This window comes from Talpa occidentalis, unplaced genomic scaffold (assembly GCF_014898055.3).
Source record: "Talpa occidentalis isolate TD23 unplaced genomic scaffold, MPIMG_talOcc4v2.1 talOcc4.5, whole genome shotgun sequence".
Taxonomy (NCBI): Eukaryota; Metazoa; Chordata; class Mammalia; order Eulipotyphla; family Talpidae; genus Talpa; species Talpa occidentalis.
Genome location: NW_023604861.1, coordinates 131902919 through 131919990, shown reverse-complemented (window position 1 = coordinate 131919990; position 17072 = coordinate 131902919). Strand labels below are relative to the sequence as shown.

Here is a 17072-nt window from a genome sequence, read left to right as displayed (position 1 = left end):
AGGAGGGGTCCCCCCAACCTCCAAGGGGTTAGATGAGGCTGTAAGGCAGGAGGCTGGTCAGCCACATGTGCTGGGTCTAAGTTGACAGTGTCTTGGGTATGTTTCTTCTTGGAGTTACAACTTGATGGATGTTTCTCCTGCAGGAGAGTGACTCCCCGGTGACTTTGGCCGGCACAACCAGAGTGCAGGAATCTTCTCTTCTTGTTGGCCACTAAATGCCTATGCGCACCACACATCCTTCCAGAAGATGGGCAGAGCTTCTTGGTTGATGATGGACATTGCACCTGGCAGGATGAAGGCAGAGTGTGTGACATCGACACCACAAGGGTAAGAGCCATCTCTCCAACCTTGTCTCTGGCACCTTTATGCATCAAAGGAAGGCAGCCTTACTATGAGTGCCTGCATGAAGGGAGACTATTCTGGGTGAAAATCCACTGGGCAGTTGGGCTGATAAGTATAGGAGAAAGGGACAGTTTCAGCCTGGGATGGGGTGGAGTTGTAGCCTGGGATTCAATTGGAGTTGTAGTAGGGGATGTGGCAGGCCAACTTTGGAAGATTCTTAGTCCACATTGCCCACCCCCCAATTCCCACTTATAGTTCAGATTTGGGGGAGTAAGACTGCATATAGTTAATGTGACAAGCTCCCACTGGTGCCCATTTGAGTCTTTCTGGCATCCACGGGTGCTGAGGAACTGGGCTCGGGAGCAGATGGGGGCTTATTGGAAGACCCTGGGCAAGGAGATGCATTTTTGTTAGAGCCACATAGTGTTGCAAACATGGTACCTCAATTCAAATTAAACTTGAGCTCTCCCACAGGAGAATCAGAATTTCCAAGTACTCCTGGAACACTAAGATACTTCTGTTCCCGCAAAGGGCACCAGTAGCCTCTGCCTCTAAGAGAAGCTCCTGATCACAGTGCCCAGCCAACCCCTTCATTTGTTTAACATACTCCTTTGACCACAGGAGGCCTTTCATTTTGCTCTGCCTTGTTGAAATCCTTTTGCTAGCTTTTTGGCAAAAACATGACACCTAGGTTACTTCTTCCAGATCAAAGTGAGTATCTTTCCTTAGACTGCAGTAGTCTTAACAGAAGGGCTGGAATTACTAGATGAACTGGCTCCAGGTAGGGGCTCCTGGAGGCCCAGGGAATGTTGGTTCTGGAAACAGGGACCCAACTTCAGAAGGCTCTTTGAAGATCACTGTGTTCTGCACTGTGACACAAGGCATGCCCTTCCAGAAGTCTCACAATCAGTAACTTGTTTCTTAGGATTGCACTATTTTAGCTCCTGTAAAAACTCCTTGATTTGTAAGACTTGAGTCAAGGACCACTAACCTCTCCCTCCATTTAAATCCACACTGAGCCTGAACTATGCAAAGCCATTGAAATATCCTCATACTCTCTGGGCCAAAATTGACTTTTTTAGTTTAATTTTTTAGTTGAGGTAACATTGGTTTGTGACGCTGTAGATGGTTTAAGAGTATGGGTTCACACCTCTTCAGATGTACGTTACCGCACCACATCTCCCAGCAAAGCAAGCCATCAAGACTGACTTTTGATCTTGTCTTCCTTCCGTGTCCTCCTCACCACCGGTGGCCAGGAGCTTGTTGTCAGAGATGAGCTGAGGGAACTTGCCTGGTGGGAGATGCTTAATCAATGGGTGAGAGTGGAGTTTAGATTTTTAATTATTTACATTTGCTTGGCTTTATTTGGAATGGTCTTACATGGCATGGCCAGAAATAGAATTTTTAAAAAAATGTTTTTTCATTTCTAGAATGGAATAGAATAGCTTTTTGTAGAATGTACCACAAATACAGCAGTATTAATGCTCAAAAACGCTCTTGTCCCACTTTGATGAAAGAACTAATGTAGATTTTGGATAAGCAGGGAGGGAAAAGGAATCTTGGTTTTCATTTTCTTTGATGAAATTGATTTTCAAAAGGTGATTCTTCCCAATGAAATAACTGAATTGTGTTCATTCTACTTTTGTTACTTTTCCGAGCAAGGCAAGTGCATTTTCAAAGCCACTCATGCTTGTGTGTGCATGTGTATGTGGCCGCCTTCTTGAGAGTATTTTTTAAGTGAATTTGAGAGTAGGAAGCAAAGAGAGAGGTAAGAGGTTAATGGTTTCTAACGGCTTTACGGAGAGAAGTGGATCAATGTAGTTCTTCTTTCAAGCTTCCAGTGACTATCTTGGATTTTTGACATCTTTGTCTTCCTTTTCAATCTCACAAACATCAGGAAACACATAGTGGTCAAATACTGTTTCTGCCATGGGTAATTTGGCTTGATGGTCAGCAGGGATATTGATACAGGAAGCCTACGCAATTCTTGAGGAGGAGCATGAAAATGGCAGTTGATTTTTCTATCTCAGCCCTTTGCACCCACAGATGTGCCTGCCTGGAGACCCCACGTGCCCTCCGCATGCCTAACACCAAATCGTCACCCAAAGGGGACAAGCGCATCTTGGAGGCATTGCGGGTTTGGTTCTAGACCATCCCCAAAAAGTGAATATCACAATAAAGCAAGTCACACCGGTTTTTGGTTTCCCCATGCATATAAAAATTGTGTTTGCACTATACTGTAGTCTAGTAAATGTGTAATAGCGTTATGTGTGAAAACAATGCACATATTTAATTAATTAAAAAAATACTTCATTGTTAGAAACTGCTGTCTTCTGGGTCCTTGATGAGTCTGATCTTTTTGCTGGTGGAGGGTCTTGCCTGGATGGTGGTGGCTGAAGTTTGAGGTGACAATGGCAATTTCTTAAAATAAAACAGCAGTGAAATTTGCTGCATTGATTGATTCTTCCTTTCATTCTTCCTCTCTAGCGTGTGATGCTATTTGGTAGCGTTTTACCCACAGAAATGATTTCAAAATTGGGCTCTATCTTGTCTACACTGCGCTTTTTCACCAGCTACGTTTAGGGAATATTCCCTTGTCTTGTCAACAGTGTTCACAGCCTCTTTACTGGGAGGAGATTTCATCTCAAGAAACCACTTTGTTTGCTCATCCATAAGAAGCAAATTCACCTGTTAAAGTTTGATCATGAGATTTCAGCATTTCAATCCCATCTTCAGACTTCACTGCTAATTCTCTTGCCATTTCCACATGGCACATCTGCAGTTACTTCCTCCACGGAAGTCTTGAACCCCTCATATTGTTCTCCTCTGGGATAATTCATGCAGGAAGGCAGGATAAATGTTGATTTTTCTCTGTTTCTCATATTCCAGAATAATGAGTTGGCATTCTAGCACCCTCCAAAGGTCACCAATGTATGCCTTCCGCTCTTATTTAAAAAGATGACTATGACCGCAGACATTTTAACAAACTCAGTGTGTTCCAGTCCATCAGAGATTTGTTTTCCTTTTTGATGTACATATTCCCCATTTTTGATGAGCGGGAATCTCCTTACCTTCATGCTGCGTCATTTTGACTCTTTGCCTGTGGTCCCGGCTTCCTTGCTTCCAGCTAGAACAACAAACTCAAGGCTTATCTCTTATGGTTTTTGCTCCAGACCTGGCATTGGCTATTTCTCACAGGAGCCCTGGTTCTGTTTAGTGAGATTGGTTTTTTGATGCCTCCATCTGCACAGACCGAGAATGCTCTTTGCTCCTCAGCTGGTGTCTTCAGCTGGGCTCCCCTGGGGAAGTGGACTGAGACAGAGGTTTATGTGCAGGAAGTTTGTGGAGGGTGTCCTGGGGAGCAACTCCTGTGGGAAGGGAAGGAAGAGGGTTGACTGTGACAAGGTTGCAGCAGACACCTCAGCTGAGCCTTTGGGGAGCTCTGGATCTGGGTCACCTAACTTGAGGAAGGGATACTGGGTCTCTGTAGCCCTCTTATAGACGAGTCATTGCCCGTGATCTGGCCTGGGGAGACAGTGCGATCTGGGGCAAGACAGGCCTTTGGCTGCAGATGAGTTCCCAAGAGGAACTTAGCTGAGAACCCTTACCTATTAACACTCCCGGCAGGTGTAAGAATGAGGGCCTCAGTTCTGAAGCCTCGGTTCTGAAGGGGATACTCCATAGCAACTGCTATTGTTGGTAATTTTTTTGTTCTAGGACTTTTCAGTGGAAAGAAAGTTTCCTTTTTTTTTTCCCCAAAGATGTATTTATTTATTTATACAAGCACTGGGTACAGTTAGAAGCGTGGGAGGGTGAGAGAATTCACCAGAGCCAGAGCGGGGAGCAGAACAGGCAGACTGAAGAAATACACTGCTGAGGGGAGCAGCGGGAGAGACAGGAGAGGTCTGTGTGTCATGTGGGACCCTTGTGTGCGGCGGGGGTTCGAACCGGCGCTGCAGAGGCTGCGGGCAGCTTCACAGCCCAGCGCTCAACTGTTGCGCCACCAGGGGAGGCCCAAGAAAGTTTCCTTTTAAAAAAAAACAGCAGTCTATATTGATATTTCCATTTCATATTCAAGATTACTGGGTTTTATTTCCTTTCTTATTTACGTTCGTTTTCTTTTATTTTTTACCCCAAGTCGTAGAGGTTCCTATTGGCAGTTGCATAATAATCCTTTGTTGGCTTTACCCTGTGTTGTGTGTGGATGAGCATAAAAGTTTCAGTACAATTATATCCTAAAGAACAAAAATATTTTACGATTTCTGCAGTTTATTTGTCCTTGGGTATATACACTAGGGAGATAGTCAAATTATTATGCTGGAGACCAGCCCCAGCTAGACGTCGTGTCAGGGATCTCAGAAAGGAGAGGACGGAGTCGGTGAAAGTTTTCTCTCGGAGGGCTGAGGGGAAGTGGAGCGAGGTAGAAGTGAGGTAGACACGGATACCTTAGTTCGTGCAAGTATCTCCTACTGAGGGTCTCAGCGGGTCTTTATGTATACCTTAAGGCGAGCGGTGGGATTACATCAGTGTAAGCATTGAAGCAGAGCAGAGACAATACATATTTTCTGTATGTAATGATCTTTACATGATCTTTACATGATCATGTAAAGACTCCCTTGGCCTTACACCTGTAGGCCATTTTTTTGGTAACCTAAGAACAATTAGTTTCCTAGGTACAGCTCATTTACTAGCATGATCAACAGCACAACATTTGGCAACATTTAAACTTTCCCAATTACAAAGGTGCGTGTAAAGTTCCTATTCTCTATTCAATTACTAAAATCAATCTATTTCCTAGCACTCAAATAACTTGGTTAATATATTAATTACTTCAAAGTGGTTTAAAACAATTCATCAGATCCATGTAAGTTCTACTGAAGTCTAACTCTTAACTAGAAATTCCTAACCTCCACACGGCCTGCGAATTACTGACCTCATATACCAGGAAATGTATTGTTGCCACAAACAGGGACCTCCCATGTTAGGCGATGGTTTCCAAGCACAGCTGGTTCAGGGCAGCTTGTTCTCCATAGTTCTCAGGGCCAAAATATTTCTTTCCTAACTATACCTTAAACAATTTTTTACTTCTTTTGTGATAGTTCATGCATAAGAACAGTAAGCCAATTGTCACCTGGGTCCGAATTAGGTTTTCACATGCCAGTTAATAACTAACTTACTTCAGCATTAACCAAGAACAAAGAGGAGAGCATTAGCAGGCGTTGCCATGGAGACTCCCTAGTTCAGATCTTCTTTGGGAAGTGCAAGAACTTCCTTCTTCTGGGAAGTACAACTTTCCCCCTTCGGGGGAGCACAGGAACTCCCCGCTTCTTGGGAGTCCCCCCCAATGCCCCGACCTTGTCAAGAGACAGCATGGGAGGTGCGGCCTGCCGCATTATTATGTTGTAATTTGAGATAATTCACTTCTCTGAGATTAGTGAGTAACTTGACATACAATAAGTGCAATTTTAGGGGCTGTCTTTATGTACATAAATGAGTATGTGGATAGGAGGGGGAGAGAGACCAGTTCATTGAGCCAATCCTTTATTGATGAATATTTGGGTTGCTTCTAGTTATGCAGAAGTCTTCAAGTTTGGCCTGTCTCTCTTCAGGAGAGGCTTCTAGAAGAGGGGTTGCTGGGTCAAAGGACACATACCTATTCAGTTTTGCTAGGTCTCACCAGATCCTCCTGCCAAAGGGTTCTCTTTCCTTTGCAATGTGTGGGGTATCTGCTTCCTTCCTCTCTTTTCTCAAAGCCCCAAGACAAGAGATCCCTGGTGTTATGATGCATGTTGCCTTTATGATTAGACTTTGTGGAAAGAATGGACTTCCCAATGGGCTCTCTTCACTGTCATGGAGTGAATAAAAAGCAAGGAGGACAGACCGATTGTGGAGGGCCTCAGTGCTCTTTAGACCAGTGGCTGCAGGTCGAGTGGGGATGGACTCTTCTGCTCGTGGCCCGGCCCAGGCAGGTAGTGTCCCGCCATCCCTCATAGTGGTTTCCAGTACCGCCAAGGAGATGAAAAATAATCCAGCAGACCCTAGGGTCCATCAGCGTCCACCTCTTGGCCAACACTAGCCCTCAGGCCATTTACTGGGATATACTCGCCAGGAGCGTGAACTCTTTTTTAGAGACCTGAAGTTTCATAAATATTTGGACCAAACCATGGCCACAGAACACAGCAGCGGAGAAAAACCAAGCCTTTTGAAGGGGTCCGCAAGCCCATCAAAGGATGCGTCAGACCTTGCGAGTCTTGTTTTCCAGGAAGACAATCAGAGGTGGCGTCTGCAGAGCAAGCGCCTTGTGTTCCCAGGAGCCAGGCTTCCTCGGGGCGGATGGCAGATGGCTGCCTGTGAGGCTGTGTCCTCTGCTGTGTCCTTCTCAGAGGAGGAGTCTCTCGTCTCGCTGACAGCCTTGGCTTTCCATAAACATACGGGCAAGAAATTCCTTCCTGACATTTCCGCCTCCACTAGCGGTGTCTCCGTCACCCCCACAGGCATGGTGGAAAGCCACTCTCCCCTGGCCTTTCCCCATCTCTCCCTTCCACACGGCACCAAATACTGCCAGTTCTCCTTTGTCATCTCCCCTTGCGTTTGTCTCTTCTACACACCCTGCCTCACCCTGTCCAGCCCTGTCGAGCCCCCAGGGCCCCCCGCCCCAGCGCTTGGCCACGGTGCTGCCAGGGGCGTTTGAAAGTCACGGCCACAGACACAACCACGTGCCCTCAGTGATTAAGCTCACTTAGTGGTCTTGCCTATAGAATGAAGTCCAGACTCTGCTGGATGGACCTAAGAGGTCCTGCCCACCTTCTGGTGCCTTCTGTTGGGAATGCCCTTTTCTCTGGGCTAGTCAGCTCTGCTTGAACCCTCAACCTTTGAACTGAATGCAACCCCTGCTGGGAAGTTTCTAGACCGGTCATTGCTCTTTTCTCAATAACCCCAAAAGTGCTCCACTCTCTCTGTCATACCACTGACCTCACTGGATTATTGGATTGTAATAAGGAAGCAAACAGGAGGGGGGTATGTATAGTGGAAATATGGTGGGCTTTGGGGTTACTTCATCCTGGGTTTGGATCCTGGCTCTACCACGTACCTATCCTGTCATCTTGGACTCAACCCTGCAGAGTATCCATTTTCCTAAACATCTACTTTACAGTGTTGGGATGCTGAAATGACAGGTGTATACAAGGCAGCTCATGGTGCCCGGCAGGAGCTCAGTATGAAGCAGTCTCTCGTCCTCCTTTTATTGGTATCATCAGCTCTGAGGAAGCATCATTGTATCGGGTGGCGGTCAGGTCTGTTCCCTTCTCTCTGAGCAGTGGGTCTGGCATATTCTGGTGTCAGTGTCAGCACTGACCGGGCTCTGTGCCGCCTGGTATGGACTTAGGCGGGTGTCGTGGTGGGTATGGGCACAGATGGGAGCCTGATAGTGAGGGAGGGGGGAGGTGGAGAGGGTGTGTTTGTGTCAGAAAACTGATAGTGCAATTAACTTAAAAAGGCTTCCTGCAGTCAGGTTCTTCCATGCGGATGTACTTGAAACACCATCCCTGCGTGTAACTGTATCGTTAAGATAAGGGCACTTACCTTGATTGTCCAGACGCAAACCCAGGGTGTAGGGCTGTCTCTTAAAGGGGGGACACAAGGAGCATGAGAGGAGCCCCACGTCTTTCACAGAAGCTGAGCTGAGCCCTCTGTGATAAGTGAGTTGGGAAAGAGGTTCAGAGCAGAGGAGAGAGCTGTTTTGGGGGTGCATGACCGAGCCCTGGGGACAGGGAGAGAAGAACCATAAGCTGGGCGGCAACTTGCCTGTCTCGTCTGAGCTGAGCGTTCTGAAATGTGGGGGCCTCGTGGCTGAGTCTGGAGATGCTTGCGCCGTGTGAGTGATCCCAAATGCGTCATTTTCGGGGTGGGGTAAATTTGGGATGTTTAGTAAATAGAAAGATAGGGATCAGGGTTCATAAATATCATATCATAGGCTTTTGTTTTTCCTAAAAATTGCAGCTATAAGCCCCAGTAAAAAAAACTGTTGAAGTAATCATGAATTATTATTCATTGATTTATAATGTTATGTAAGATTTAGGTGTATAGTGTCCGAAATGAAATTTGCATAGACTACATTATTCTCGTCACCACAAGTCTCGTTTCCATCTGTCACCATACAGTTGAGCTCTTTTATCTGATTTACCCACTCTCTGCCCCCCTTTGCTTCTGGAAACCACTAGCGTGTTCTTCCAGGTTAAGAGTTTGTTTTTGTTTTATTGTGTTGGTTCATTAGTTTGGTTTCATCATCTTCCACACATGAAGGAAATCATCGGGTGTCTGGGTGTTGGCCTTTCTCTGTCTGACCCACTTCACCGAGCACAATATCCTCTGGGTCCATCCACGGTGTTGTCACAGGCAGGGTCTCCTCTTTCTTTTCCAGAAATAACTGAGTAGGCTCCTTTCCTGTGTATGCACCGCCCTTCCTCATCCAGCCTCTGTCCATGATCTCTTCTTGGGTTGTCCCAGCTCCTGGCTGCTGTGAATGACGCTGAGACAAGTACGTGGTTCAAATGCCTCTTTGCTTTTGTGTTGCTAGAGAATTCTTTGCAAAAACACTCAGAAGTGGGATAGCTGGATTATATGGAATTTTCGAGGAATCCCCCTACACCTCTTCCTAATGGCTGCACCAATTTACACTCCCACCAGCAGTGTACGAGGAATAAATCCCAGATAAAAAACCCATTTGAATTGATTTTCTTGATGTCAAAATGTGTAGGAGTGTATTCCTTTTTTGTCCATTTCCGCCTTGCTCTCTGTGTAGCCCAACGGCCTGGCACAGGCGGGTAGGATGTGGACGGGCTGGCGTGGGCGCACGGCCCCGGGGCTAACGCTGCTGTCCTGTGCTGGTTTCAGGTGCTGCGTGACCTTCCTCGTCTCCCTTCCCGGCCAGCTCTCTGCCTCCTGTCTCCACCATGGTGTTTGGTGAGTTTTTCCATCGCCCTGGACAAGACGAGGAACTTGTCAACTTGAACGTGGGGGGCTTTAAGCAGTCTGTGGACCAAAGCACCCTCCTGCGGTTTCCTCACACCAGGCTGGGGAAGCTGCTCACCTGCCACTCGGAAGAGGCCATCCTGGAGCTGTGCGATGACTACAGCGTGGCTGACAAGGAGTACTACTTCGACCGGAACCCGTCCTTGTTCAGATACGTGCTGAACTTCTACTACACGGGGAAGCTGCATGTCATGGAGGAGCTGTGCGTGTTCTCCTTCTGCCAGGAGATCGAGTACTGGGGCATCAACGAGCTCTTCATCGACTCCTGCTGCAGCAACCGCTACCAGGAGCGCAAGGAGGAGGGCCACGAGAAGGACTGGGAGCAGAAGAGCAACGACGTGAGTTCCGACTCCTCCTTCGAAGAGTCGTCCGTGTTTGAGAAGGAGCTGGAGAAGTTTGACAAGCTGCGCTGTGGCCAGCTCCGGAAGAAGATCTGGATTCTCATGGAGAACCCGGGGTCCTGCCTGTCAGCCAAGTTCATTGCCATCTCCTCCCTGAGCGTGGTGCTGGCCTCCATCGTGGCCATGTGCGTCCACAGCATGGCGGAGTTCCAGAACGAGGATGGAGAGGTGGAGGACCCCGTGCTGGAAGGGGTGGAGGTCGCATGCATCACCTGGTTCACGGGCGAGCTCGCCATCCGGCTATTCGCTGCTCCCTGTCAAAAGAAATTCTGGAAAAAGCCTCTGAACATAATCGACTTTGTCTCCATCATCCCCTTTTATGCCACGCTGGCTGTGGACACCCAGGAGGAGGAGAATGATGGCATTGAGAACATGGGCAAGGTGGTGCAGATCCTGCGGCTCATGAGGATTTTCCGGATCCTCAAGCTGGCCCGCCACTCGGTGGGTCTCCGCTCTCTGGGGGCCACGCTGAGGCACAGCTACCATGAGGTGGGCTTGCTGCTTCTCTTCCTGTCTGTGGGCATCTCGATCTTCTCTGTGCTTATCTACTCTGTGGAAAAAGATGACCATACGTCCAGCCTCACCAGCATCCCTGTCTGCTGGTGGTGGGCCACCATCAGCATGACCACCGTGGGCTATGGAGACACTCACCCAGTCACCCTGGCCGGGAAGCTCATCGCCAGCACGTGCATCCTCTGTGGCATCTTGGTGGTGGCCCTTCCCATCACCATTATCTTCAACAAGTTCTCCAAGTACTACCAGAAGCAAAAGGACATCGACGTGGACCAGTGTAGCGAGGACGCCCCGGAGAAGTGTCACGAGCTACCTTACTTTAACATTAGGGACATTTATGCTCAGCGGATGCACGCCTTCATCACCAGTCTGTCTTCTGTGGGGATCGTGGTGAGCGATCCCGAGTCCACAGACGCTTCCAGCATCGAAGACCACGAGGATGCTTACAACATGGCCTCCGTGGAGAACTGCACGGCAAAATGAGCAGAGGCGTTCGTGCCTGTATCTCATGTCCCTTCCCGATGTTAGGTTAACACAGCTTTATAAACCTCAATGGGTTTGTTAAGATCATTTAATTCTCAGGGTGTACCTTTCAGCCATATCATTACTCCAACATGAGAGAATTGTCTTTATTTTTCTCAGAGAGGTGAATTAATTGCCTTGTTCTGAAATTTATTTTTTACAAGAGAGAGTTGTAATATGATTTTGGAAAAAAAAAAAAAAAGAAGTAACTGGTATGGGGCGGGATTTTGAACGATGGCTTATGTTTCATTCTATGTTTGTCATTTACTCACATTGAGCTAACTAATTATTGACAAGTAGAATCAAAGGCCCAGCTGACCGAAGACTACATGCATGTAAGATCTGCAAAATGAGACAATGCATGTAAATCCATGTTCACGTTCTAGACATGGAAATTAGGAGCCTAATAAACTGCTTCATGGCTTTGTTGTATGCTTTTATGTTGAGTTAGTACCTCGCAAAATTGTGTCTCACGGAAATTGGTCTTTCTGGAGCATTGAGGGTCTTTGCTGTATGTTTTTTTAAACACTTTTTTTATTTTTAAAAGGATTTTATTTATTCATATTTGCGTAGTAGAACTGGGGTGCAGGCCAGAGGTGAGGGGGTGAGAGGATTCACCAGAGACAGAGTGGGGAGCAGAACAGGCAGATCCACTGAAATACACTGCTGAGGGGAGTAGTGGGTGCAACAGGAGAGGTCTGCTGTGCCATATGTGGTCAGCTCCCTGGTAGGGGATTAAACTCAGACTGTTGCAGTGGTAGCGCAGAGACTTAACCCCTAGGCCACCAGGGAGGCCTTTTGTTATATGTTTTTGAACTTTGCTTATATTGAGTTGTTGGAAAAGAAAGTCATGACATATTTTTTTCTATGTTTTTTATTGCAAAAATGCATCATGACTTTTCCGACAACCCAATAGTTCTGGTTTTTTCGTTCAGTCAAGTTGGTGGTGGTTGGCAGGTAGATGGATCATGTACTTGATCAGCCTGTACTGCCCAGGGTCAACTGACTAACCTGCACATGTTTAGGGCATTCTCACGTTGGCACAGATAGATGAAAAATGCACCCTTACTGCTGTTTCCTATTTATATTTTATACTTTATAATTTTCGTTGAGAAGAGAAAACCTCATCACCTGAAGATTATGCAGAGCAGATGAAACCTACCCGCTCACAGGCAGCGCTCCAGGCAGTGAATAGAGGAGAGGAGACATGTTGTACAAACACGCAGATGTTATTCATTGTGGCCAGGGGAGTGAAATCTAAATCGCTGAAAAGAGCTCTGCCAGCAACCATAAAATGAGCCGATATTTTAAAATAGCCCTGAAGACCGTAGTGTCTGTGTGGTGTGCAGAAACCCCTCCCAGCAGAAGCCACATGTGCACATTTTCAGGGAAGTAGCAGAGGAAGTGGGTGCCCTGCAGAGAGAAATTGGCTCAAGTTTTGATTTTGGAGATGCCCAGGACTCTAACTCCTATGATCACCTGGGCTGTGGCCCTGAGATATGTTGAATGGAAGAGCTACATGGATCGATCACCCCACCTTGTATGTTTGTGGATGTATTTCTTGGGAGAAGGTCACTGTCTGCAGGTGATCTGATGAAGGGGAAGAGACTCATCACCCCCGTAGCATTTCTGTGACCTTTGATTTAACTGGATAGGGTTTGTGGTTACTTTCAGGTCTGGAGATTTATTTCCTGTATATGTGTCATCCTTGCCTATTTAAAAAAAGTTCCCATTCCAGTGCCTTGGATGTTGGTGTAAACATAGTTTGGAAGCGTGACCTTAGAATTTGAGAATGCTTTTTTTTTTTTTTTTTTTAGAAAAAGATTTCCTAATCAGTGGTGAAGGATCTGCAGACTGCTTATATAGGGATGATAAAGTAATAGCAATAACAGCAGCAGCAACCATCAGGATCACCACAAGCCACCGTGCCAGTGGATTTCCTGGACAACTTCATTTATTCCTTGGCAGGAAGAGTTTATTACCGTCTCCATTTTAAGATGAGGAAACCGCAGCTCACAGGAAAAGTGGCTTGTTTTAAGTCCACACCAGGAATGATTCACAGATTGGCCCCCTGCTTTGCTGTGTTTGGGAGCAGGTTTAAGCCTCCACCAGGACAGAGTTCATTGGGAGAGGCAGAGACCAATGTCGGGCTTGGGTGCGGCCAGCAGGTGAAAGGGGAGAATGCTGGGGCATGCGCCTTCCTTTCCCACCCCAGGCAGACACATTTGTTTACAGAGTTTTCCAGACTGCCTTGGCAGCTGGAGTAGGTGCTGAGGGTCGTTCTCGAAGACCTGAGCGGTAGACAGGTTGGAAGGGCGGGGGTCTGCAAGAGCTCAGGATGTGTCTCAGCCGGTAGGCTTTCCAGGGCAGGAGATCCTCCCAGCCTGGATCCTTCTGCCCTGAGCATTCACCAGGGAACCTGGTAGCGGGGCGTGTTTCTGCCTACGCAGTGTAGTGGTTCCCGGAGGTGGGTGCCCGAGGACCCAGGGAGGTGGCAGCCTCCCTCTGGGCCTGGCCAGCTGGATTGTCTCCCAGAGAAATTTCTCGTCTCCAGGAGATGAGATCCTTCTCAAAACCCGTGCGGCATCTCTGGGCTCCTAGCACCCCAAGGTGCCTCTTTCGCTTTCCCACCATCCATGCAGGTAGCCCTGGTCTGTTCCCATGTGGAACAGCAGCTTCCTTCTTGCTGCAGGTTGAGGGCACAGCCGACCTCCCCTTCCCCTGTGTGGGGGGAGCTGGGTGGGGTCCCAGGGCAGAGGAGGAAGGGGTCATCCACCCCAACTCTGCACCGCCTGTGTCTGTGTTGATCAGTGCTGGGTCTTGAGTTTCAGTTGAGAGGGACCAACACCCTGGGGGAGTTTTGTCTTTTAATTCTTTCGACTTTCTTGTCCCCGCCCTGTGACCTGGTCTTCCATGTCCTCAGGTGTAAGTTTTATCGGCTCCAGCAGCAGTTTTTTTTTTAAGATTTATTATTTATTTATTTATACAAGTACTGGGTACAGTCAGAAGCGCGGGAGGGTGAGAGAATTCACCAGAGCCAGAGCGGGGAGCAGAGCAGGCAGAAGGACCGAAGTACACTGCTGAGGGGAGCAGCGGGCGGCAGGAGAGGTCTGCGCGCCATGTGGGACCCTCCTCCGGTGGCTGGGGAGCAGCCGGGCATCGAACCGGCGCCGCAGAGGCTGCGGGCAGCTTCGCAACCCAGCGCTCAACCGCTGCGCCACCGGGGAGGCCCCACCAGCAGCAGTTCTTGATGGTGGTTTGGAAGGCTGCTGACTCACCCAAGGATTTACCCCTCCAGCCTTGGCTGCTTCCTTTCCAGCCAGTCCTCTGATGGAGATTGTTCCAAGCAAAACTGAGACCGACTTTTCCTGAATCTTTCTATGAAAGATGCTCCTCACAGCTCCTGGGAACAGGAGAATCAGGTGCAGCCCTTGGCCTCAGAAAGCCTAGGCCGAGGAGAGGTAAATAAGCCAACTGGTTCATATGCATGCATGCATGAAGGCTTCCTGGAGGAGGAGACAACAGAGCCCTTTGGGAGTTTAGTCTCTGAGGGCTGTATGATGAGTTCAGTTCTGGTTATAGGATAAAGCTGGACAGATCTCATACAGACACTGCCGATCTCGGCCTTTGGGACTTCTCTTTTCTCATTCCCCCCACCCCTGATACAGGTTGATTAATGTTATTGGAGAAGATTTTTGTAATATTCACAAAAGGATGATTTGTACCCTTTGAAACTGACCTTGAATAACAGGTTTGCCAATATGACTCTATTTAGTGTTAGGTGTTGGGGGTGAAAGGATCCACCAGAGACAGAGTGGGGAGCAGAACAGGCAGATCTACTGAAATACACTGCTGAGGGGAGCAGTGGGCAAGACAGGAGAGGTCTCCTGCGCCATGTGGGTAGCTCCCTGGCTGGGGATCGAACTGGTGCTACAGAGGCTGCGGACAGTTTCATAGTGCTGCATCTTAACCTCTTGTGCCACCAGGGAGGCCCAAGTATTAAGTTCTTAGACAGACTTGCCCCTGGTCCTAGCTACCTTGTCTAGATGAAGGAAGTCACGGGCCTCAGGGAACCCGGGGACTCAGAATTAGCACTTGGCTAACTCGCTGTCTGACCAGGAGGCCAGCCCGTACCTCTCTGAGATTGTTTTCTTAGATTCGAGCGTATAATAATTATCCAAATCCCTTCTATCTCTGACACTTATGTAATCTGCTTTCTTCCCCCAAATTGTCCAGTTCCTCTCTTTGTTTACATTATGAATTTGAATAGCAAGACCCAGTTTAACCTGCCATCTAATATTTCTTCCATTGTTTAGCAGTACACGGCTTGAGGATGCTCCATTTCTTCTTGTTGGGGACATGGGGAACTGACTTGCTTTTTATTAGGTTATTAAAAACATTTGCAAAGACTTATTTATGTCTCTTTGAAGGCTCCTGTAGTGCTGGAAGGCGATGCAGGTCAAAGGTCTCTTGAGCAGCAGTAGAGACCTACTTTTGATCTGCTTCAAAAATCACTCAGTGGCTTAACCTTTGGCCATTTTCAGTATCTGCTAACTTTGTCCTTCCCAGGAAGAATGCCAGAGCATTTAGGAACACAGAGCAGGGGCCAGCTGAGGAAAAGAAGGCAGACGGATGGCTAGGCCCGCTTCGAGCCATGGATTGTGACAGCTCAGTGATACCTGGGAGGCACCCGCCTGTCTCCCCAGTTTATAAATGAGGGAGGCCATTGAGCAACAGAATGGAATACACCCAACACGCCCCTCCCTCTCTTCATTCCCCCCTTTCTGCCCTGCCTCGCTCTCCTCCCCCTTAATCCCCCCTCTCCTATCTAGGTTTTTATCATGAGAAATTTCGATTGTATGCGAAAGTTTTGAGAATTCACCACGTGCCTGCTTGTGCCACACCAAGTTTCAACAGTTGTTGATGCTTAAGAGACATATTTCATCTCTTCCCCAACTACTCCCCCTTCTCCCCAGTTTAGTTATTTTGCCTTTTTTTGTTCTTAAATTGTATTATTTTTTGTTGAGGAATCTTGACTTATAGCACTGTATGTGATTTAGCGGTACAGGTTTGCACCTCTTCAGATGTTTATTTCCACACCACGTCTACCATCAAAGTCCCCATAATCCCCCACATTGGTCCATTGTCCCCCACTTTATTTTGAAGCAAGTCTCAGTCATACCATTTAATCCATATCTCAGTATATAGAGTTAAAAGAATAACCTTTTTTTCTAAACAAAATTGCAGTGCCATTAACCCTAACTTCTTAGCAGCATTATTAAATATCCAGTCTTAGAAGCGATTGCACCATCACTTTCCAGTTACTTGACAATCCCTGAACATCTGGTTCAGGTAAGAATTTCTATAAATGCTATGTTAAGAAGTCACAGGAAAGCCGGGAGCCTCAAAAAGTAATTGAACATATTTCTGCTTAGACCCTCAAGTTACCTGAGACAGATAACTATTTTCTCTCTTATAAAAGCTGCTCATAGGCTCAGGGAACGCACCTTACAGCTTCCATTTAACCTGCATGTTGCCAACAGCATTTCAGTTTTGTTTGTCCTTGTTGCCCTGATGACAGAACCAGCACCGGCTCCCCCAAAGACGGGATGTCTGTTCTGCAGGCGATTCCCTTTCCTTCCCAATCCCTGGTCTCCTGCTACGAAGAATCTGGTTTTGAAACCTTTGCTCACCTTTTCTTTCCAGGAAGGTAGGAAAAGAAAGAGAAAATATTAATTGCTAGCCTGTTTGACAACATTGCAATGAGGCACTTGCTTCCATGAAGAACCTGTGTACCTTCCCCAAGAGTCTTCATCTCTGAGGGCTGGTTAGGATATGACAGGTTATCACAATGGGTGGCTTAAAACAGCCAGGATTTAGTCTCTCTGGGAGAATTCTGGAAGGTTCTGGAAGCCAGAAGTTTAAAGTGAGTCTCAGGGGCTCATGTGAAGATCCCCAGTTCATTTTATAGGAGAAAGTGCCAGCAATGGGTCCCAGGGTTTATGGCCGGGATACCTTGGGGAGCTGGAGACCAGGCTTGTACACCTATGTCACATGGCCACCGAGAAGACTGACAGAACTGCCTCTTATTGGTTGGATAAAGGAAGAGTGGAGAAGAACATGGATTTCGGTGTTGGACAGTTTGATTGTTAAGACTTAACAATAGAAAGGTCATTTAAAAAGTATTATGTGAAAAGTCACTGAGGTGATTTAAAATGAAGAAAGACGAATCTACTGTTTTTGAATTTTATTGATTTGTCAGTT

At 47.3% G+C, this 17072-nt stretch overlaps 1 protein-coding gene across 11 annotated transcripts in view; it reads left to right on the top strand.

Annotated features, from left to right (window-relative positions):
* KCNS3 (potassium voltage-gated channel modifier subfamily S member 3) overlaps positions 1-13815 on the top strand; it is a 37466-nt gene extending 23651 nt beyond the window's left edge. For 9 of the 11 annotated variants that reach the window (XM_037528484.2, XM_037528478.2, XM_037528477.2 and 6 more), the window contains 2 exons: positions 144-327; positions 9235-12609. In XM_037528484.2, coding sequence (XP_037384381.1) covers positions 9294-10769 — 1476 coding nt within the window. In that variant the 5' untranslated portion in view covers positions 144-327; positions 9235-9293 and the 3' untranslated portion in view covers positions 10770-12609. The other 2 variants (XR_008554162.1, XM_054701353.1) reach the window with 2 other exon arrangements.
* The last annotated feature ends 3257 nt before the right edge of the window (positions 13816-17072 follow it).